At 50.0% G+C, this 22,638-nt stretch overlaps 2 protein-coding genes across 2 annotated transcripts in view; both read left to right on the top strand.

Moving 5' to 3' along the window:
• The window catches only part of Afap1l2 (actin filament associated protein 1 like 2), a 102,426-nt gene that overhangs the window by 39,390 nt on the left and 40,398 nt on the right, over positions 1 to 22,638 (top strand). Inside the window, exon 2 of the mRNA XM_051199736.1 lies at positions 21,896 to 22,024. Coding sequence (XP_051055693.1) covers positions 21,896 to 22,024 — 129 coding nt within the window. The remainder of the gene's footprint in view (positions 1 to 21,895; positions 22,025 to 22,638) is intronic.
• The window catches only part of Dclre1a (DNA cross-link repair 1A), a 422,254-nt gene that overhangs the window by 5,730 nt on the left and 393,886 nt on the right, over positions 1 to 22,638 (top strand). The gene's annotated exons all lie outside the window — the stretch shown is intronic.

A 22,638-nucleotide genomic window follows, 5' to 3' on the forward strand; every position in this document is an offset into this window, starting at 1 on the left:
CCAGTGCTGGGAGCGGAGGATCCCGAGGGCCCCAACCAGCTAGTCTAGCCCAATCGGTGAGTTCCAGGTCCACGGGAGACCTTGTCTGTAAAGATGACATAGAGATGGCTTGAAGATGACAGACTTACATGATCTCTGGCATCCACATGTACACACATACGTGAACACGTATGGCGTACACCTACTGTGCATGTTTACGGCCCTAACTACTCAGAAGGGTGAAGCTCAGGAGTTTGAAACAGAGAGACCCTGTCTTAGAAAATAAAAACACTGTGTGGAGGGCTACAATCAGCAGAGCTAGAGGGGGCCATCAGGGAGCGGGGTCCTCCTAGAAAACGGGGTTCACTTGCCACCTGGTGGGCCAAGAATAGTGGCATGTGTGGCTATCACATAACCATGGTAAGGGAAGCCAGCAAGCTTAAGAGCCTTAAAAAAATGAATGAATAAAACAAATAAATTGGAGTTTTGATATTATTATTATTATTATTATTATTATTATAGATGTGGTCTCTATGTAGCCCAGGCTGGCCTCAAACTCATAACCTTCCTACCTTAGCCCCCTGGACGGTAGGAGAGTAGTCAAGCTTCATCGGGCTTAGCTCGCACCGTGGACTCTCATTCTGCACGCCTTCACCCCAGCCCCTCCAAAGCCACCGAGTCCCCAGCTTGCTGCTGTGTCCAGAGCTGACTTCTGCAAGATGGCCTGCATGTGTGACAGGGTCAGTTCCTGCTGCCACCGTGTGAGACACAAAACCTGCCTGAGCAAGGCCGTCCACACAGGGCTCTGGACTGTTGCCCCATGACACCTGTGTGGCATCCCAGCGGCCTAGCCAACCTGGGTTCTTGTGAATGAAAGCGGGCACTGGCTGTGGCAAAGCGGAGGGTGGAGCCTCGTCAGGGGGGCTGTTTGGAGCCCCTGACTGACTTTAAACATACCAGGCTATCAGTCAGATGAAAGTATAGACCGTTTCCAAGCAGATTAGAGTTTGGAAAGCGGCCTTCCAGGAGCCCCTTTTCTCCTAAAGGCACACGCTGACTTTCTGCACTTGATCCACAAGTCAGTGTGTGGGTGGGGACCGGGGGAGGGGGAGGAGCATGAAGGCCAAGGCTGGTTTCCCGGGGCCTCATAACTAAACCCCATAGTGATTTAAGCAAGATAATGTGTTCTTGCGCAGCCCTGGGGACCAGAAGTCTACAGTCGGGTGTCGGTGGGGCCAGGCTCTCAGATGACTGCAAACTTCTTCCTGACCTCTCCCCGCTTTTGCGAGGGGTATGGCTATTTCCTGCTGTTGCTTGGCTCCATTCTCTATGTCCCGAGCTTCCTCCTCTCTCCCTCTCCTGAAGGACCTAGCCTTTGGCTTTAGGACCTTGCAGTGTCATTGACACAGCACCCCAGGGCTTGGGTTCGCCACTTGGGAGACACAGCCGAACTGAGTGTAGTGAGCGGAGCACAAACTTACAACCACAGAGTAAGGTTGCGGTGCGGTGCTTTCATGGCTTATCTCGAGTCATCCTTCCACAAGCCCCGTGAAGTAGATATGATCTTCCCACGTCCCTTTCCGTGGGAAAACTAAGGTTCAAGGAAGTTGTAAAAACCAACCCAGTACACACAGACTCTCCAACATCCCCGTCACCCTTTGCCATCAGAAAGGGGAAAGTAAATGGGTCTGGGGAAATGGCTCAGTTAGTAAAATAATAGCGGACCTGAGTTCAATCCCAAAATCCACATTTTTTTTTTTAAAGGAGAAGAAAAAAGGGGCTGGGCATGGTGGTACACTTTTGCATTTCCATTGCTGGGGAAGTGGACACAGATGGGTCCCTGGGGCTCCTTGCCCAGCCAGTCTAGCCTTCTTGTCTTGTGCCAAGCGAAGTAAGAAGCCCTGTGTAAAACACACGAGGTGGATGGTGTCTACGGTTATGTTGGCTTTTTCCATCGCAACAGAACTGACGGCCGCGTAGACTTGTACCTCGCGATCATAAGTACTTAGTGGAGATACGTGTGAATGAAGGAACAGCAGTATGAGGAATACCACGTCAGGGGTGGCAGAGACCTCTCCACACTCACTGCAGGACGGGACTTCCTGGCTGTGAGAGAGGGGTGGAGATAGTCCCATCACTCACAGAACTGACAGTGCTGGGTTCTCTCGGCCTCCTTGTCCTAATTTTGTCACGCTGTCTTGAGAAAGTGTTGTCCCTAGACTCACAGTTTAATGTTTGACCAAAGTTGTCCCCCCGGACCAGGAGCCTGTCCTGAGGATCAGGTGTTCGGAGTCTGGGCTCATTCTACTCACGTTATCTCATTGATATTGCTAGACCAACATTGGTTAAGGTGTCACAGCAGCAGGAAGAGCTCCACTCCCCCGCAGATGAGTCTTGACATTCATTACCTGTCCATGTTCGTGTCCTGACTCCTGGCCCTGTGGTTGACTAGAAGAAAATCCTGAGGGGGAGCTCATTGTACCAATGCATGCATTTTGCTTGGGAGAAAAAGCCAAAAACGACATACCGGCAGTTGTGGCAAATCCTGAGCCTGAGCATGGGAGAGACCGTCTGGGTCCGTGGGGATGGGAGCTGTGCTTGCTGCTGTTCATTTGGAAAAGAAAAGCACCGTCTTAGCCAGCACTGTGACCACTGCATTTAACTGGGACTTGCTTAGGGTTTCAGCAGATTGGCCCATTATCATCATGGCAGGGGATGCAGCAGCAGGCAGGCAGACATGGTGCTAGAGAAGTTCCTGAGAGTTCCACATCCGGATCCCCAAGCAGCAGGAAGAGAGATGCTATAGGTTTGGAATGGGCTTTTTGAATCCTCAAGTCCTGCCCCCAGTGACACACCCCTCCAACAACGCCACACCTCCTAACCCTTTCAAATCAAATAGTGCCACTGTCTGATGACCAAATATTCACATCTGTGAGCCTGTGGGGCCATTCACATTCATGTCCCCAGGAGCTCTCAGGGTTCAGGATGGTGGTCCTAGACATGACATGTAGGTGTCTTTACCTTTGTCTAGGTGTATTTTATTTTGAGCAATACACCCCCCATTAGCAAAAGCTTTTGTCTCCTTCAAGATTCCTCAGAGGAACAGAGCCAATAGGGTATCTGTCTGGAGATCTCCATCTCTAAGATCTCACTGTATGAGGAAGGAAAGCGTAAGGAATCTGCTTGTGTGATTACAGAAGCTGAGAAGTGGCGAGGTCTGCACCTAGCAAGTTGGGAACCTAGGTAGGTTGGTGGCGTAGTTCTACTCAGGGTTCTAAAAGACTTGACTAGTAAAGCTGTTGTTCAAACTTCCAGAAAAAAACCAAAAAGCTTGTCATTCAAGAACCACAAAGGCAGGAAAAGACAAATGTCTCAGCCAGCAGCCAGCATAGCCAGGCAGGGGTAGTTGTCTTTTCAGTTCAGGTTTTTAGTAGGTTGGAGGAGGATTAGTCCCACCAGGAGGATAACCAATCCCCTTTACAAGTCTACTGATTCAGATATCAGTCTCATCCAGAAATGGTCCCACAGCACACCAGAAACATCTGACCAGATGTCTGGGTACCCCATAGCTCCATCAAGCTGGTGCATGTAATCAGCTACCATACTTTCTCTCTGTGGCAAGCATTCCTATGTGACTTTGGTGTCCCTGGTGAAACGATATCGGGTTGAACAAGGTTGGAGAGACCAAGACAGAAATCTGAAAGAGGGTTTTAGCAATGGATGTTTTCTTCTGAGATTCTACTGGCTTCCTTTGCCTCAGGCCCTGACCACGTCTATATAATTTTTTAATAAGACAAAAACAAGATGGGCAAGATGGTGGTTACCACTCAGTGAAAGCTGCCCATCGTCCTCTCCTGTTGCTTCCGCTAAGTCAGCCAAGAGAGTACTTGTTTGAAACCCATTGCTGACAGCCAGAGGAAGGCGCTCATCAAAACACTGTGCCGTCGCCAATCTTCACCTCTCCAGTAGCTGTTGTAACTTGCTGTATGCACACTGTACTAAGGACAGCTGGGGATGGGCAGGAAAAGTGGGTTCGTTTCTCGATGTTTAGATGAGGCACTGGTGGTACCATTGCGAGGCGTTGTTCGGCACCTTCCCTGTCCACTGTCCTTCCCCAACTGCTATGTGGGGAAGCACAGGCTATGCTTACACCTGGGACCCACAGAATACATTTGAATGGTGAATTATTGTATCAGTGAACTGTTAAAAAGCCATTTAGTCTTTGTAATATAAAAAGTCATCTTAAACCCGGTAGGAAAGCAGTTACGTTTTGCAGTTTGGCCATCCATGCTCAGCAAAATAATTACCATGCAAGATTTGTTGATCAGTTTGTCAGGTATCTTAACAACTCAATGCCGTACACCAGAAACCTTAGTGACAGTAGTGTCGACCTGAGCTACCACATTCTGCTTTTCACCCTTGCAAGATACCTGACAAACTGATCCCGGAGAATTGATTTCATCACAGGCAATTATGAGGTGGATTGAAATGGACCAGCAGAATTGTTCTGCAGTTTTATTGCAGATCTGAGCAAACCTTTTAGATAGACCTGCACATCTACGCTCTATTTCAAATCATAGTGAATTGCTGTATTTCCCATTTTACTCTTTGTACATGGAGGAAGATTGATGAGGGAGGGCAGCCAAAGCCTTGGGAGAAGATTCAGAGTGACTTGAATTCAGATCTGCTTTATGAGTTGTATGACTTTGGCAAAGTTACTGGGACTGTCTTGGGGATACGGACTCCAAAATTTGATAGCTGTACAGCAGAAATCAACTTTGGGGTTCGAGGTAGAAATTTTAAAAACAAATAGGTCACCGCTGTCAAAGAAGCTCACCAATATGCTATGTCCCTCACAAGAGAGCAGAATGTATCTGGCATTGGATAAACAACAGAGCTGAGGAATGGGCCTCAGACCTCTGCCCTCAGTTTCAAAGGCATGAGCAGAGGCAGCATTATTATACACTGCTGTGTGTTGTGCAAACCAAAGGCAACGTATACTATTGGTTACTTTTTGCATCCCCTTCATCAAACACCCAACAAAAGCCACTTAAGAAAAGAGAGGTTTATCTGGGCTCACGGCTAGCGGGGTCTATCATGGTGGGGGAGGTGTGGCTGTCAAGACATCCGTCCTTGGTGTCAGGAGCTTATGGCATGGCTTGTTCATCTTGGCAGATGAGATCAGAGCTGAGGCTGGAGCCAGAAGTCATATTCCCTTCGGTGTCCACCCTTAGCTATATACTTGTGCTGGCTAGATGGCAGTCCCCAGGTCCCACAATGTCCCAAAATATTGCTGTCTACTAAGACAAGCACAGACGCCTGTGGAGGACATTTTACATTTACAGAAGGGAATCTATAGTGGGGTTTGTCTATTTACCCTTGCTATTTAACTGTTTAGCATGGCTCCAGTAGTTGGCCCATGCATCTTTGAATGGACCACTGGATATCCATCCATCCTTCACCTGAGAAACACCTGCAGGACAGTGTTTTAGGAAATGTGTTGAATGAGAAAAGGTGCAGGCTGGAAAGACGCTCAGCAGTTAAGACCACGCTTCTGCACTGGACCCAAACTCAGTGCCCAGTACTCACATAGGGAAGCTCCTGGCACCTGTAACTCCAGCTTCAGGGGAATCTGATGCCTGTGGCCTAGGTGGACACTTGCACTCATGTGAGCATACCACACACAGAAGCAGACACAGGCACATAATTAAAACTAAGATACATCTTAGAAAGGGCTACAGTGAGATTTGGGAAACTCAGGTATGGGGTGCTACCTGCTGAAATGCCGGCCACACTTTGGGACACTGGTTCACCAAGGTCAAGGAGACAATCACATTGAGGTGCCTGCAGAAACCTCAGTAGGCAGTATGGTTACAGCACGGGAAAGGTAGCTAGGGATCCTTTCAGCATGTTTGAGGTTTGAGAGCACAGAGTTGCAGAAACTGGAGCAGAAAGAAGAGGCCAGATGGAGAGATAAGGAACAAAGGATCCTTCAGATTGATTGGGGATGGGAAGGGAGCCAAGAACAGACGTAGAATGCTGGAGAATCTGAGTTATACATCACCAGTTCCTTTTTGACAATTTGGTTGAAACATGGAACAAAAACAATGGTCCAACTCAGACACCTTTAATTTGTTTGTGTAACTGGGCATCAAGGGTTTCATAGGAAATGGTTTGGGGAAGAACACTGGTCCCTGTGCAGATAAACCAAGTGCAGCCTGCCCCGAGTGACTGATAGTCTAGGTTAAGCAGTTCTGAGGCTCCTGCCCAGCTTGGTTAGTGTCTCCAAGCACTTTGGAAAAGTCCCCCATGTCTCCTTGCTACCCCAGGGAAGCTCTTACTAAGGAAAGACCTTTGGTGGTGCAGGGGACTTAAGATCAGCTTCAGAGAGTGTGTGGACAGGGACATTGTCAGGGTGGAAATGTGGACTTTCTACAAACTCAGTGTGTGGGACACTCTGCACATTTCCACCTTTGTGCACACGGACTGATTTTCAAAAGATGACTCCCACCACTGGTGTACTTTCTAAGCTAGGAGCATTAAAAACAGACAAGGCCCTGGGCTTAATCCCCAGCATGAAATAACAACCATAAAATGTTCTGTCTCTAGTGAAGGCTTTGTACCTGTGCTTGCCTATAAAATATAAAATTCCAAGCCATATATATGTACACACACATACAATTTCAAATTATATGTAAAAATGTAAACACATAAAACAGACATAGTTAACTGTAATTTTAATCAGTGCATCCCAAATATCTTTATTACAACATGTTATTAAAATTCCATCTCAGTTTTTACAAGTGCAGTACATTTGGTTCAGAACAGCCGCATCCATGTACTTAATCATTACATGTGGCAAGGCATGTCTCCACATGAGCCTTGGGTAGAAGCCAAGTTTACTGAGGGGGGAGGTGCTGACTGGCCCCTGGCCATAGCCCTGTAAATTCCCTAATCATAGCTTCACACAACCCACTGAAAACCTGGTAATGATCCAGGCCTGATACACAGGCCAGCTAGTCCATAGGCAAAGGCACAAGGATTGAAAGTTCAAGGTCAGCCTGGGCTACTTAGGGAGACCTTCTTAATGGGTTAACATTTAACACAGAGCTAGCCGATAAGAAACGCTAGTAGCAGGCCAACAGCTTTGTATCTAATGCAGAGTCGCAGTGTGTTATTTGGGGCTGGCACGGCCCTGGGAAAGGCTGGCCGGCAAACTACTTGTAACACAAGACAATGTATGAAACCCTTAGAGTATTTAAGTGAAAAGGAGGGCAGGGATACAGCTAGGTGGTGGAGACTTGTCTGGTGTGTGGGAAGCTCTAGGTTCCGTCCCTGTTTGCACAAAACTCAAGTCTGCTCCTCAGTCTCACGCACGGGACTCCTCAGTGGGACTATGGGACTCTTAAGGGCCCCGCGAGACCCTTCTGTTCTGTTTGAATGTTTGATGTCCCCATAGGCTCGTGGTCGGAGCGCTGGGTCTGAAGCTGGAACTGCTCCTGGGAGGTTGTGGACAGGAACTGGGTCAGTGGAAGGTGGGGCTGGGGTGTAATGCCCACTCCACTTCCTGTGCACTCTGAGTCCCACTTCCTGTGCACTCTTAACTCCACTTCCTGTGAACACTCAACTCTACTTCCTGTGCACTCCAGCTCCACTTCCTGTGCACTCTGAACTCTACTTCCTGTGCACTCTTAACTCCACTTCCTGTGCACTCTTAACTCCACTTCCTGTGCATACTCAGCTGCACTTCCTGTGCCTCCAGCTGCACTTCCTGTGCACTCTGTCCTGGCCCGTCAAGCTGTTAGCAATGCACACTCTTGCTGTGCGCAGCTGCCTGCCCTCATGCCTTCCCCTCCACACAGGGCTGTGTCCCTGCAAACTGTGAACCAAAGTAATCCTTCCATCAGCTAACACCCTCTCTCCAGCCTCCTCCTCGCAGTTCCCAGATCCCCAGGCTGAACAAAAGGTTTTTCTGTTCATTTTTTGGTTAAGCAAAGACTGATATGGAAACACATTTTTCCCTGAAATGAGGCAGTTTTATCATTTGTTTATTTCATTCAGTACAAATATTTGTTTTTTGTTTTTCTGTAGGAATTTTAACAAATTCATTTCCTAAGCACTTCTTAGGCCCTGCTTGGGAAATCTGTACCATAGAATATTTCTAAAATCTGCAATCTTTGAGGGTTTCAAGTGGTAGTTTTCAAGATTTTTAAATGGTAATTATGGTCAGAAATTTACATTGTGTCCTAGGAGTTTCTCTCTGTCTGTCTCTGTCTTTCTCTCCTTGCAGATTATGGCATTTCTTCTTTCCATTCCTTATTTCTAAGGCCACTGGAAGATCAGGTATCCTCTGCAGGATTCCTCGGGTCTTAGCTCCACCCCAGATCTTGGTAACTTTGTAGCCTCGGTTTCTCAAGGTGAAGTTTTTGTTTTGTTTTTCTGACTCTTCCCACACTGCCTTCAGTAGATTAGTTGATTCCCCTCAGTACTCACTATGTAGCCTCTTGTTTTGTTGGTTTATTTTTGGGGGGAAGGGGGTGCCAGGACTTGAACCTAGGATCTCATGCATGCTAAGTTTGATGCCTACTGTCTTAAAAAGCAAATTCTCCCTCGTGTGGTGTGCAGCAGCTCTGATGACTGGAATGGTGCCAGTCGGACTTGTTGATCCTGAGCTGGGCGACCCTGGCGGAATTGGGTAGCTTCCTTTGGTTTCATAGTGCCTATCTCACAGGATAAAGTGAGATTTCATAGGAAGACTGCCCGACCCAGATTCCAAGGTCAGAAATTTGCTGTGGTAGTTCACTATGGAAGGAAACCTAACCCAACCTTGCTGAAACAAACAAATGAAATGCCTGGCTACATGTGGTGGCAGAACAGAGACACTAGTCGGAGGAGCAGCCGGATCTAAGTGCCAGAACAGTGCTGTCTGGACTGCAGCATCTGCTCTCCTTTTGTGGAAGTTCTTCCTGGAGATGGCCATCATGGCCGGAAGCTGACCGTGAGTGAGGAACTGTCCGCAATCTAGTAGCTCCCTGACTGGCTTGGCTCTGACCACGTTTCTGTCCCAAAGCCAATCACTGGATGCTCTGTTGGTTAGAGCCAAAGTTATGTGACCACCTGTGACATCAGTGATGAAGATTCTCAATCTATGCAAACCACAAGTGCTGGCAGTGGGTGTGATAGCTAATTCTTCTGTCACCATGGGAACACAATGCTGGCTATGAAGGGGCATTTTATGAATGGTTCCGTGGAAATAAGAAGACCCACCTATAGGCTGGAGTTTCTGTGTCACGGGCCAGTTCCCAAATGATGGACACAGAGGCGTATATTAAGTGTAAACGCTCTGCTGATAGCTCAGGCTTGTCACTAGCTTTCTCTTACATATAAATTAACCCATTTCTTGCCTACACTTTGTGATGTGGCTGGTACCTTTTCTCAGTACAGCATGCTGTCTCCTCCAGCTTGACTCCGCCCTTCTTCATCCCAGCATCCTTAGTTTGGTAGCTCCACCTTCCTTCCTGCCTGGCCACTGGCCAGCCAGTGCTTTATTGAAACAATTCAAATGACCAATCTTTACAACGTACAAGGGGATTATCCCACAGCACACTGAGTGTGAGCATCAGCACCCCATGGACTAGGCTTGTGGGCTAGACGGTGAGCTGAGAGCCAACGCACACATCTCATGTGAATGTAACGTGACCTCACACTCCTAGTGCCATGCTCGCTATAATGTGGGCCAAAATAAAGCTCTTGTCACAGCCCACAAAAGGAGTAAATAATACAGCATGGGAGGGGCTTCCCAGAGCATGACTCATGACTGTTGTGTTCTGGTTTGTTCTGTGGTCATGCAAGGGATTGAACCCAGGGCCTTCCTCATGCTAGGAAAGCACTCCACAATGAACCACATCCTAGCCCCTAACTGAGCGGTGGTCCAGTGGTGTGGTTGGATACTGGTGAGAAGGACACAGCCACATGCATCCACTGCATACGCTCGTGGCTCGTTCTTTTGGGAGCAGCGCTGTTTGTAGTATCGTGCTTGCTCTTTAACCATGGAGGCATTGTTGGAGGCAGAGATGTGAGGGGAAGACACAGAAAGACATGACAGATACCTCAGTCCCAGCCTGGTGCCCACTCTGACTCTCCTTCCCTATTCTGATGTCTCGTGTGTGTGAGTGTTGGCCTGCATTTGTCTATGTGCACCACCTGCAGGCCTGGAACTCACAGAAGCCAGGAGAGCACACCAGATCCACTGGAACTAGGGATAGACTCCAGGTGTGAGCTGCCAGGTGGGTGCTGAGAGCCAAAAGCAGGTCCTCTGCAAGAGCAGTTAGAGCTCTTAACCACTGAGACCTCTTTCCGCCCCCCTCCTGCCCCCGCTTTTACTTTTAGCCTGTTTAAACCGTCCCAAAGCCACAGGAAGCTCGGAAAATGTTCCCGTGTCTATTCTCAGGGTTGTTTCTGGGAAGGTGCTTTTCTGGGAAAGCTTAACATTTCTTGCTGCCCTCTGCCAGGACAGTTTGGTAGTCCTGCAATGTCAAAGTTGCCTTTATTGAAAGTTGTTTTATTGAAATTATAACGCACATGTATGTGTTTAGAGCAGTGTAGGGTTGAAACCAGAGAATGAGATGGCTCAGAGGATGACAAGGATTCAGTTCCCAGCACCTGTGCCAGGCAGCTCACAACCCTAACTCCAGGGGACTCCACCACCTTTTTCCATGCACACACACACACACACACACACACACACACACACACACACAGATGATAAAGTAGGGTAGGCGTTGTTGTATCTCCATACAGATGGGGTTGGTTTTCACCTGACAGCTGAATGCACCGTTTAATGTAAGCTCTTGAGGAGCTGTTTCCACTCTTCACGATGGTCTGAAGGTAAGTACTCTCGCCGATGCTATCTTACAAACATGGAGACAGAAGTACAGCAAGATTAAGTCCCCCAAGACCAGGACCCCAGAAGGAGAGGAGCTGCTTCCTAGAGTACTATAGGGGAGCAGGAGAGGCACCCCAGGTTCTGGTGGCCGCTACAGTTGAGACCAGACAAAGCAGCGGTGGGCCCAGGGAGCCTGCTTCTCCAGCCTGACCTCCTCAGCACCTGAAGGAAGGGCTCTTGCCCAGGGCTCTTCTGGACACTGAATGGAGTGCAGGGGACAGCCCGTGCCTCCTGGCTGGCCAACTCCAAGGCCAGGGCACTCAGATTGCTGGGGCCGATCGATCTTGACACCTTGGCTGAAGAGTCCTGTGTGGTATATAGTTCAGTGGCTTCGCGTTACTTTGGCCAGATTCTGGGCGGGAACAGTGAATTAGGACAGTGCAGGCATCTTTCCCTTATCATCCTTTGGTCACGCCCTTTTCTCTAACTCAGGTATGGAGTGAACTGAGACAAGCTGGGTTTACAGATCAAACAGAGAATGTGGCGGCTATTTCTATCACCCTTCTCTCTATGTACCCGTGTTGAGCAGGGGAGGACAGAAGGAAGGAAGGACAGAGCACCCATAACTCTTCCACCAAGAGATAATAACCTTTCTGATCACTTTCCAGCTTTCCTTCAACACACCACTCCCCAGACTTCACTGCCGCCCGTTCGGCAGCCCTTGCCGAGACTGAGGTGGGCCGTGCCCGCTTTGTGTTTTGCCATGTGGAGAAACTCCGAGCCAAACCTTTGTGCCTTCCGCCCACAAGTGTCCCCCCCCCCCCACCCTCCCCGACTCTGAATGACGCTGCTTGTCTGGCAGGGTGCATCTCAGGAATGTCCTCATGGGGGGGCGGTGAGGGGAACAAAGGCCCTTCTAGTCCCAAAGCCTCTTTGTCTGGCCTGGACCCTGGAGGCCACAGAGACCTGAAGAGTCTTGAGATTGCTCTCTTCTGCCCTCGAGTGGCTCGAGGGCTTGGGGTGGTGGTGGTGTAGAGCTCTACTTGTCCTGGCATCCTCTCTACCCTACAGAAAGGCCTCTCAGAGCCCCATGTTGACAGCAAGTGCCTGTGTCTTCCCGGGCCATCGGCCACCAGGGCAAGCCGCTGCTTGCACATTCAAGGTGGGGACTGGAATTACGGCCATGGACTGGCAAGTCCTTTTCCAGGGCACTGAAAGGGCCTATTAAACCTTTTTTTTTTTTTTTTTTTTTTTTCAAATTAGGGGGAGTGTGTGTGTGTGTCTGTGTCTGTCTGCCTGCCTGCCTTCCTGCCTGTCTGTCTGCCTGTCTCTCTGCCTGCCTGTCTGCCTGCGTGTTGTCTGTCTGTCTGTCTGTCTGTCTGTCTGCCTGTTGGCATGGTATTCGGAAGGTGTCTTCTGACTTCGCACCTGTTTGGGCATGGTGATGGAAGCCCTGAACGAATGTGGCTCTTACCCACACAGAGCTTTCAGGGTCTCTATTCATGGGACGAATAGAAAAATGCCGTGAGTCACCAGATAGCCTGTTCTGATTGGGCTGGGTGGATGGGAAGGCACCATGGTGGTGGCCCCATGGTAGCCACAGCCCTTCCTGTCTTTATGGCTTGGTGCAGTGTCTTCAGTTGCTACCACATGAGCCTCTGCAGGGCCCATCTTTGGGGCTGGGGGTTCCAGCTGGCTCCTTGGCTGGGATTGTGACTCTGCTCCCAAGGGAGGGCTACTCCATTTGAGGTCAGTCGTGAGCAACTCCAGGTGTTTCTCCACAGCAAGCATCTGCCCCATGTCTTCCCCCCCCTTGCTTGCTCCGCTAATCTGGGAAAGCAGAGGGTGAGCTGTAAGACAAGTGTTTCAAGTGATGAGCCCCAGAAGATAGGTGAGAAAAAACAGATCTGGCAAAAACGATGCTCAGATGGTCCTGGATGGTCAAGCCCAGTGGGGAACGCAGCACTCACCGCTGGTAAAGCCTTTCCCCCTCAGCCCTTCCTGGAGCTGGAGATGAAGAATGGCTTCTGGAGTATTTATATTGGAGAAAGTTATTTACATTGCTGGCCAGTACCCCAGGGTCCAAGTCCACCGAGGGGCGTCTGTGAACCTTGGGAGTGCTCGTTAGCAGGATGGAGAATTGAGTTGGGCGGTGTGTAAACACATAAATATCTTTATTCCTTGTCTCCTACATCCTCCTGTCCAGAAGGAAAAAGAAAAAAAGTGTCCAAGTGCATCTGAGTTCATATAACAGGTGCAGCTCTACAAAGTTCTGTGTGTAAATCAGAATTGAGTTGTGCAGATTGAAGAGACCGTGTGTAAATGTTTTTATGGAGTAAAAGAGGCTGATCTCAAAGCATATCATTTATGTTTTGATGAACTCATTTATTCCTTCATCTGGCCCAGCGAAACCTTAGTGGTACTTCAGACTCGCCTGGGAAACTTTTAAAGTTCTTGAAGCCTCAAACCACTGCTGGAGCAATGACAGCCAGCGGTACCTCCAGGGCTGGGACCCTAGCATAAGGCTGATATAAAGGTCATTGTCACACCTACCATTTCTACCCTTTTGTCTTTAGTGTGCATGCCTTGGAAAAGAAAAAAAAGAAAAAGAAAAAGAAATGTACTTAAGGCAGAGAAGTCACTAAGTCAACAGTAAGCTGTCTTTGAGACAACTCATTGGTGTGAAAATGCAAAGATGTCATGGGTTTGTGCAGAAGAGCCCAGTGGAAGAGCATAAAACTGGCTGACATCTACAAAACAGAATACTACACAGCAAGGAAAAGGGGCAGACTACTCAGCTCCCCTGAACTGAAGAGCCGCCTCCCTCTTTTGAGGAAATCCATGCTTTCGTTCGAGTAGGCAGCTCTGGTGAATATACAGCTGACCAAGCCACACCTACCCTGGCAATCAGAGTGACACATAGCCCAACCATATCACCCTTAGACTTGTGCATTGTAGATTCTGTTGAGAAATGGGTTAATAATTGAGAGAGAGAGCCAATAGGAAGCCCAAGCCATCAGCCTACAGTTTAATAATTAATATAACATCTGTGTGTTTATTTGGGGCTGAAACAGTGGCAGGATCCTGCTAGGCCAGAAACTTACATCAACAGGATGCCTCTTGTTAAGTTAAAGGAATTGGGCTCCGGGGGTCAAGCAGTTCCCATGCTCTTGGCATAGGGGAAGGTTTGCCTCTAAAGGATATTTCTGGGTAGTGGGTATGCGCTGTATCTTGTGGTAGTGGCCAATTGCTGCTAAGTATGTGTGCCAAGCATGAGACAGTAAAATAGAGTGTGGTGTATAGCACGTGAGTTTTATCTCCTTAAACCGTCTCTGCTAGAAAGTAACACCCAGCCACGATTGGATGTACAGAATATAATTAATCCTTAGACTGGGATTATGTTTTCCATAAGAAGGGAGTGTTCTCACCTGCCACAACGTGGAACCTCGAAAGCATGATGCTCGGGGAAAGATGGCAGACACAGGGCTACACACATGACCTGACAAGCCAGCCACAGAGAGTCGGGGGCTGTGGGAAGGGGGAGGGGGATGCCGGCAGCATGGGCTTCTGCTGGGCTGCCTGGGATTAGGTGGCACGGGTAGTTGAACAACATTGTATGTTTTCATACTACAGGACAGTGATCTGTGAGATGACCAAGACGGTGCATGGTGTATGTGGTGTGTGGGTGAATGGGCACGCATGCACATGTGTGTGTACACCCCTGTATGGAAGAAAGGAAGGAATCCTACTTCCTGTTAAGAGGCCTACACAGCGGGCTCTTTGTTGGCACTTGACCTCTCTTCTCGAGTGGGGTGAAGGGGTGCCTCTCCGGGTGCTGACCCCTGGAAACCTGAGGGCTCCTGGCCCTTAGGGAACCTGCACACTGCTTTTCGCCTCGCCGCCGCCTCTGTGTGATGCTGTTGCTTCTCGTGGAGTCCTTCCCGACATTCCTAACTCCCCTAGGCCCCAGCAGCTGTGTTCTTGAGGCTGCCATGCCTGGTAGCTTGGTCTTGGGAACCTTGCGGGAGAAGGGAGGGGACACACGCGTGCACATCTCTCTTAACATGTGGGCACATCTCTCTTACATGCGTGCACATCTCTCTTACATGCGTGCACATCTCTCTTACATGTGTGCACATCTCTCAGATGCGTGCACATCTCTTACATGCGTGTACATCTCTCTTACATGCGTGCACATCTCTCTTACATGCGTGCACATCTCTCTTACATGCGTGCACATCTCTCTTACATGCGTGCACATCTCTCTTACATGTGTGCACATCTCTCAGATGCGTGCACATCTCTTACATGCGTGCACATCTCTCTTACATGTGTGCACATCTCTCAGATGCGTGCACATCTCTTACATGCGTGTACATCTCTCTTACATGTGTGCACATCTCTCAGATGCGTGCACATCTCTTACATGTGTGCACATCTCTCAGATGCGTGCACATCTCTTACATGCGTGTACATCTCTCTTACATGCGTGCACATCTCTCTTACATGTGTGCACATCTCTCAGATGCGTGCACATCTCTTACATGCGTGCACATCTCTCTTACATGCGTGCACATCTCTCTTACATGCGTGCACATCTCTCAGATGCGTGCACATCTCTTACATGTGTGCACATCTCTCTGGACTATGGTTAGTCTGGTGTTTGAAAGCAAACTCAGGCCCAAGCATGGCTCTTCAGCAAATGCAGCTGTATAAATACAAGAGCACTTGAGTCTGTAGGGGACCTATGAAGCGCGGCCCGGCCCACTTAGTGTGCTGGGAAGACATTCACCCCTGGGGACCGAGTAACTGCCCAGGGGAGGTCCTGAGGAGGAGGGCCATGAGCCGGACAGTTGCAGTCTATCTCTGCGTGGGCCTTGGAAGTCCCAAACAAGACGCTTATTGATGATACGTCACCCCGAGCAGACAGCCCTGAACTCTAACAAAGCCAAGATGGAAAGCCCGCACAAGGGCCTACAGTTTCCAGAATGAACTGCGTTCTTATTTCCCCCCTCCATCCACAGAAGGACAAGGAAGAAACCGAAATGAAAGTGTGGGGGAAGGTGGGGGCGACGGGAAATGTGATGAGCAGGGTCCCTGAACCTCAATGCGACAGCCACATTCCTCGGAGGGGTGGCCTGCCCTTCTGAGCCCCGGGGGTTGAAGAATGTCACAGGGGTTGGGGCAAATTGGCATGCTGCCTCTGTTGATTGTTACTCCCAAGAGCCTGCAGCCGGAGCCGTGAAAGATGTCTGGAGAGCACAGCTGCCCCTCGGGGCCTTGGCACCTTGCTAGAGGTCTGTTACTGTGCACCGCCCTTGCTCACTTAATGAGACTTGGAATCACCATGGAAACAGTACTCTGGGTACCTACCAGGGTGTCTCCAGAGTGGTTTAATCAGGCGAGGGAGACCCATCCTCGATGTTGAGAGACGCCATCCAATGGGCTGTGGCCCCAAACTGAATAAAAAGAGGTGGCCTGACCAGCAGTGCTCACACCGCTGCGGTCCAAGCTCCCCCCCCCCCCCCCCGCCATGACTGAGCCCTCACATTGGGAGCCCAAACAAACTCTTGCCGCCCTCCGCTGAACTTGTCACAGTGATGTGAAAAGTAACTAATGTGTTACCCAAACCCACAAAACCTGACCCTTGACCACAAGGGGCTTATGTCTACCCTGACATGACCAGGACAACTGGTTGGGACTGAAAGGAAGTGGGGCAGGGGTGGAGCTGCCGGGGGAGCTGAGTGCAGGGGTCACCCATGGCGCCGTGGAGAGAGCTTGAGTGAGCAGAGAGTGAGTGCATCCAGTGGAGAAGGGGGTGGGGCCTTCAGGACTGTGCTTCTTCAAGTCTCTCTCAGTGCTTGTCCTTCCCCAAATGTTCTACAGAAAAGGGAAGACGTCGGCCTGTCCTCAGAGTATGGCAAAGTAGGTGCTGCTGTGTCCACTCCGCCCACAGGGTCAGAAAGCACAGCCGCAGCTCTGCTGTCCTCGGGGCGCGTGCCTGGTGGCACCGTGTGCCTCGGTGCATCTGAGCGCCTTCCCTCTTACACCCTGCATCTAACAGGGTGCCCTTGGCCCCGCCTGGCTCCTCTAGCTTTCCTCTTCCTGTCTCTGTGGATTATGACAGACCAGGAAGCAGAAGCTGTGGCCCTGATCGGCCTCACAGCTTGCTGGAAGGGACCCCAGCTGACAGGTTGCAGACACCCAGATGTGCAAACTTAGGTTTGAACCCCACTGTCTCTATCCCTGGGGTTACAACTGCGCTGGGTTATAATCCAGCCTCAGCACTCTGTTCCCACACAGCTGCACTTGCAAAGTGGCTGTGGGAGCTGGAGATGGTGGGATACAGCTGTTGGTACGGTGCCCCGCCGACCCGGTTAGGCCAAGCCCTCGTCATTTCCTTCTCTACTTGGGCAGTTATCTCTCTGGTCTTTCCGCCTGTCGGTGTCTCCCCACGGAGTCCAGAGTCTCTCATGCCCACTTGCTGGACAAACACTCTTGGGGGGGGGGCCTCTGCTCACTGTCTTGCGTTTCAGGGGGGACCTCATGCTCTTCTTTTGGAGTAGATTCTCCACCAGTCCGCATGCCTTGTGTGCCTGAGACACAGAGTCACTCACCCAGTGAGCTCTACACAGGCTTCAATGCTCAGTTGTAAATTCTTCTCCCTGCTAAACCCCAGATGTTGCCCAGTCCTCTGCGTTCCTGGAACACCGGAGGCATCCCTGTATTATAACCTGGTTTCACCCTGTGTGTTCAGCAGGTAACCCCATGGGTGCTGAGGGTCCATCTGAGTCGCTTTGTCTCCTTGGGGCCAGACACGTGCTCCATACCCTTTGTCTGTCTTTGCGGTTGCATGTGTGACATTGGGTAGCTTTTGGGAAAGGCTAAGGGTGAGGGAGTGGGGAGGAATTTCCAGTGCCATCCCTTTCCCCTTCGGGTCACTCTGAAGTGGTGGCAGACGCCTGGCCTCTGAAGAGGTGCAGTTCACGGAGAACACAACCCAGCTCCCTCACAAGGTCCTTCCACTTCGCTTGTCCACCAGAGCTAAGAGCGAGGCTGGACCCGTGTGCTCATAGCATCCCCCGTTTGCACCGACTCCTGCTGCCTCCCTATCTCAGCAGATAGGAAGCTTGTGAGTAGCTGTTCAAAACACAACAGACCCCCCCACCCTCAGATTAAGGCCTGGCATTTTGGGGATCTGATTCTGTCTTTTCAAGCTCTCTGGGGCCAGCATACATCAACCCCGATTAAGTACTTGTTAGCTTTATAGCAGACCAGGTTTGCTTGCCAGTGTCCTAGGTTATGAAGCTGGCTTAGAGGCATCCCTCTCTCATCCTGTGTCACGTAAGAAGTGTCATTTTTCTGCCTCCCCCCACACCCATTTAATGCCATTCTAGCTATTGCTGGAGATGTTCCACCTCGGTCCATCTGCCTGGGTCATGCTACATTTCATCTTGTGTGAGAACACTGTGACTCCCAATCTTAGTAAGCTTAGGCTCCAGCAGAGAGGCCCCATTGGCTCTGATGGTAGAGCTTCATCTGGTGATGGGGCTGTGGGGGGGTTTGCAGGGGGCTGCCCTTCCTACTGGCCTAGGAAGGAGGCTGCGAGGATGCTGGCCTAGGAAGGAGGCTGCCAGGATGCTGGTCTAGGAAGGAGGCTGCCAGGATGCTGGCCTAGGAAGGAGGCTGCCAGGATGCTGGCCTAGGAAGGAGGCTGCCAGGATGCTGGCCTAGGAAGGGGGATGCCAGGATGCTGGCCTAGGAAGGGGGCTGCCAGGATGCTGGGTTCATCCTCTAGTGATGTTCCCCATCCCTTGTGGTAATGGTTTCCTCTCTGTCTAATCAGAAAGCTCATGCCCCAGTGTCTCGGGTAGATATTTGACTACCTGGAAACTCCCATCTTGTCTGCTGTGTCTTCTGCCATGCTCAGTGCATTCTGCCTGCCCTCTCTCTCTCTCTCTGTTACTTATAACCTGCCTGATGTAGCTGTGGGTCTGATCAGCAATGCCAGGAAGACAGGGGAGTCAGGGGCAGAGGTAAAGAGGCACAGGCTTCCAGCAACCATTCACTAGCTCCAGATGCTATTAAAGTGTGGCCCAAGCTAGCCCTGGTTTATACGAGCCTATGCAATCCCAACTAGTACTCCAGAAGCTAAGTTAGGAGGATTTCAAGTCTAAAACAGCCTGGGCAATGCAGTGAGTTCAAGGCCAGCCAGGGCAATTTAGTGAGACTCTGTCTCAAAAAGTAAAAAGAGGCATGGATAGAGTTCAGTTGGAAAGCTGACTACTATGTGTGAAGCTCTAGGTTCAATTATTATATTTAAAAATTGATGATGGTGATGGTGGTGATGGTGATGGTGGTGGTGATGATGGTGGTGATGGTGGTGGTGATGATGGTGGTGATGGTGGTGGTGATGGTGGTCGTGATGGTGGTCGTGATGGTGGTAATGGTGATGGTGGTGATGGTGATGGTGGGTGGGTGGTGGTGGTGATAAAATGGTCCATGAAGACAGAGAGCTCAGGCTGGACACAAGGGAAAGCCAGCACCAACAAGGGCCCCCAGTGCTGAGTAAGCTGCTGGAGTCCAAGCTTTAGGACAGCAGAACATTCAGTTGAACTTTATAAGTTGGCTTCAGTCAGACCAATTGAGAGAAGAATTACAAATTAGAAAAGACAAAGGGGACTTAGCTCAGTGGGACAGTGCTGGTCCAGCATATGTGAGACCTGGGTCTCGGGTGGGTAAGTCTTCATGTGTGTGTCTGCACATGTGTGCATGTAAAAACAAATCAGAAAGCTAGAGCAGAACCCTGAAAACCAGCCTGCCTCTTTCAGTGTGCTAGTGGGGTGGGATGTGCCAGGCACTGGGTTTTCAGTGGCTTCTCTTCAGCTCTGGCCCGGGTCAGGAATGGACTTTTCTTGCATTCTGGCCGTGGAGTGCTTTGTGCACACAGGAATGAGTGAATCTGTTTTCACTTCATCCTCTCATTTAGTCAGTAGCTGCTGGACGTCTCGTGGGTACTCTGGCGATGTAAGCTAAAGGCAGAGCCCTTTGCTGGGGGGGCGTATGTGCACACTGCCACAGGCAGCTACAGTATGGCCCAGACAGCGTTACAAGAGGGTGTTGTGCGTGTCTGGCTGGCTGTGATAAACTACCAAGCTCGGTGACTCATAGCAACACAAAGTCATTAACTTAGAGTTCTAGAATAAGAAAGCGTCCTCTGGCTCCCAGAGATGATCTGTCCCTCACCTTTTTGTTCTCACAGTGTTCCCCGCACTCTTTGGCTGATGGCCTCTTCTAGCCTCAGAGCCAGTATTGTGCCAGCTTCACTCCTTTCTGGCTCCTGCCCTGACTCCTGTCTTCTCTCTTTGACTTTCATTCTCGTTATCTCCTGGATAACCCAGGAGCATCCCCTCCCTCCAGTCACATCCCCGTGAAGTCCCTTTTGCTGTGAAAAGCCGGTGTCTTCCCAGAGGCTGAAGCTGGTGGCATGGGGTTATTTTCCCAAGGAGCTTTGCTGTTTTAGAGGCTAGCCAGTGTGCTTCTGGAGGGATGCTTGGAGAGAAAGGGTGGATACAAGAGGCACTTCCTATAATTGGCATGGCGAGATGTAGGCTTGGCCATAGAGTGGGACAGCAAATGTGGTAGATGGCGCTGTAAGAGTCTGGAGAGAGGCGAACCAGGGAAAGCTCTTTGTCAATAGTTGTCCGTGAACAGGTTTGTATTTTAGAAAGCTGTGAATCCAAACCATGATCGGCCTTGGAGTGATGGCATTTCAGTGATGGGACAACCTTGTTTTTTAGTTGAAAAAGTTTTCATGGTAATTTCCCTTCATCTCCTCCTGGGTCCTCCCACCTCCCCACACATCCAGCTCCATGCCTGCCTTCTCTACAAAAAACAAAACCAGAATAAAAAACAAACAAATAAATAAATGAAAAGCACAAGAACAGCCCCCCCACACACACACCACACACAAACAAAACCCATAAAGACACAAAGTCAAAACTGGAAACCATAATACACAAGTAAGAGACCTGTAAGATTAAGAATGCCTAAACGGCAATATGAGACCAAAAAAAACCAAAAAATAAAAACCAGCCATCCACAGAAACACCACTGAGCTTGTTTTCAGTTGACCGTCTACCACTGAGCATGGGCCCTGCCTCTAAGTGTGGTTACTATACCCCGTGAGACTCTCTTATAGAAAACTGACTTCCTTTGTGAGCTGTTGTCAATTGGAGGCAGCTTCTTGGTTAGGAATGGGAGCCCCTGTTCACTCCCTGACTCAGCACGGGGACTCTGGCTTAGACCTGTGCAGGTCCTGTGAGTGCTGGCAGTCTGAGTTCGTGTGTGCATCCGTCCTGTTGTGTGCGGAAGACACTGCTTCCTTGGATGCTTCCTTGGACTCATCCATCCCCTCTGGCTCCTCCTCCTCCTCAGCATCCCGTCTAGGGCTACACACTCCAAAGCCTCGCACTCTCTGCACACTGCCCAATTGTGGGTCTCTGTGTTACTTCTCGTCCACTACAGAAGAAACCTCTCTGAGGATGGCTGAGTGAGAGGCACTGATCTATGAGTTCTGAGGAATATCGTCAGACATCATTTTATTACTGTGTTCCTTTAGCAGGACAATGGTATTTGGTTTGATGGATGGACTTTTAAAAAGAAAAGTGTTTATCTAACTGACTTGAGAAGGTCAAGTTGCAAGACCAGTGTCCAGCAAGGCCTTTGGAAGGTGTTTCTTTCTCCTTTTAACTGTGAAATTGGGCATTGGTAACGGAGGGGAGCCCTCTGAATACTGGGCCAGCCAGGCCACCATCTCTTCTCCAGCAAGTGGCAGGCTTGTGGCTCTCTTTGAGGGTATCTGTCTCTAATTAAAGGTCCCGTTTTCTCCCACCAAGTGCCCTTCCCAAGCCAGTATTTCTGCCGAACCTCACAGGAGCCCCTTCCTGCTGGGACCACAGGTCCTTGGTGGGTGTTGCCGGGTGGCCAGAGAAACAGTCACTGAACACATTCTCCGGTGTTTGTCTCTAGCCCTGGAACAGCTGCTGACAGAGCTCGATGACTTCCTCAAGGTTCTAGACCAGGAGAACCTGAGCAGCTCAGCTGTGGTGAGGAAGAGCGGCTTGGCAGAGCTCCTGCGGCTTTACACCAAGAGTGGCAGTAAGTATAGGCCTGCAACCCCGTGTCCCCACAGAGCACTTGCCTGCTCAGGCTGTCGTAGCTCAGTGTCGTGGGGCCTTTCATAACGCACCTTTATTTCCTCACACCGTTGGAGACCAGCTCCTGAGAGCACGGAGTCAGCAGGCGGGCTCTCCCTTCAGACTTTCTCCAGGGTGGGTCCTCACACAGCCACCGCTGTGTGTCTCCTGATCTCATCTTGTGAGGACTCCGTCCACATAGACTAGGATTACGCTGAGACCTCAGTTTTAGGCTCTCTTCCCAAGTAAAAGTTCTGAAAACCTAGAGATGAGGGTTCAATGTGTGAAGGGGCACAGTTGAGCTCATAAGAGTGGTACGAGGTAACCTGACTTGTCTGGGAACCCTCTCCACACTCCACACATCAGCTGGTGAATGGGGTTGTAAGCGGACTGTGTTCCAAGCCCCCTCCCTACTGCCTGAAAGAGAGGAACAGGGTGTTGTTAAGAATGCCCATGGCTTCCTTGGGTAGCAGGAAGTTGTTGCAAATGCCTAGGGTTTGTGTTCTGCCTAAGGAGGCTGCATTTGTATGAAATGAGCTCATTTCTTCAACACAACTCCATGGGTTGATGCTACTC

This window comes from Phodopus roborovskii, unplaced genomic scaffold (assembly GCF_943737965.1).
Source record: "Phodopus roborovskii unplaced genomic scaffold, PHOROB, whole genome shotgun sequence".
Classification (NCBI taxonomy): domain Eukaryota; kingdom Metazoa; phylum Chordata; class Mammalia; order Rodentia; family Cricetidae; genus Phodopus; species Phodopus roborovskii.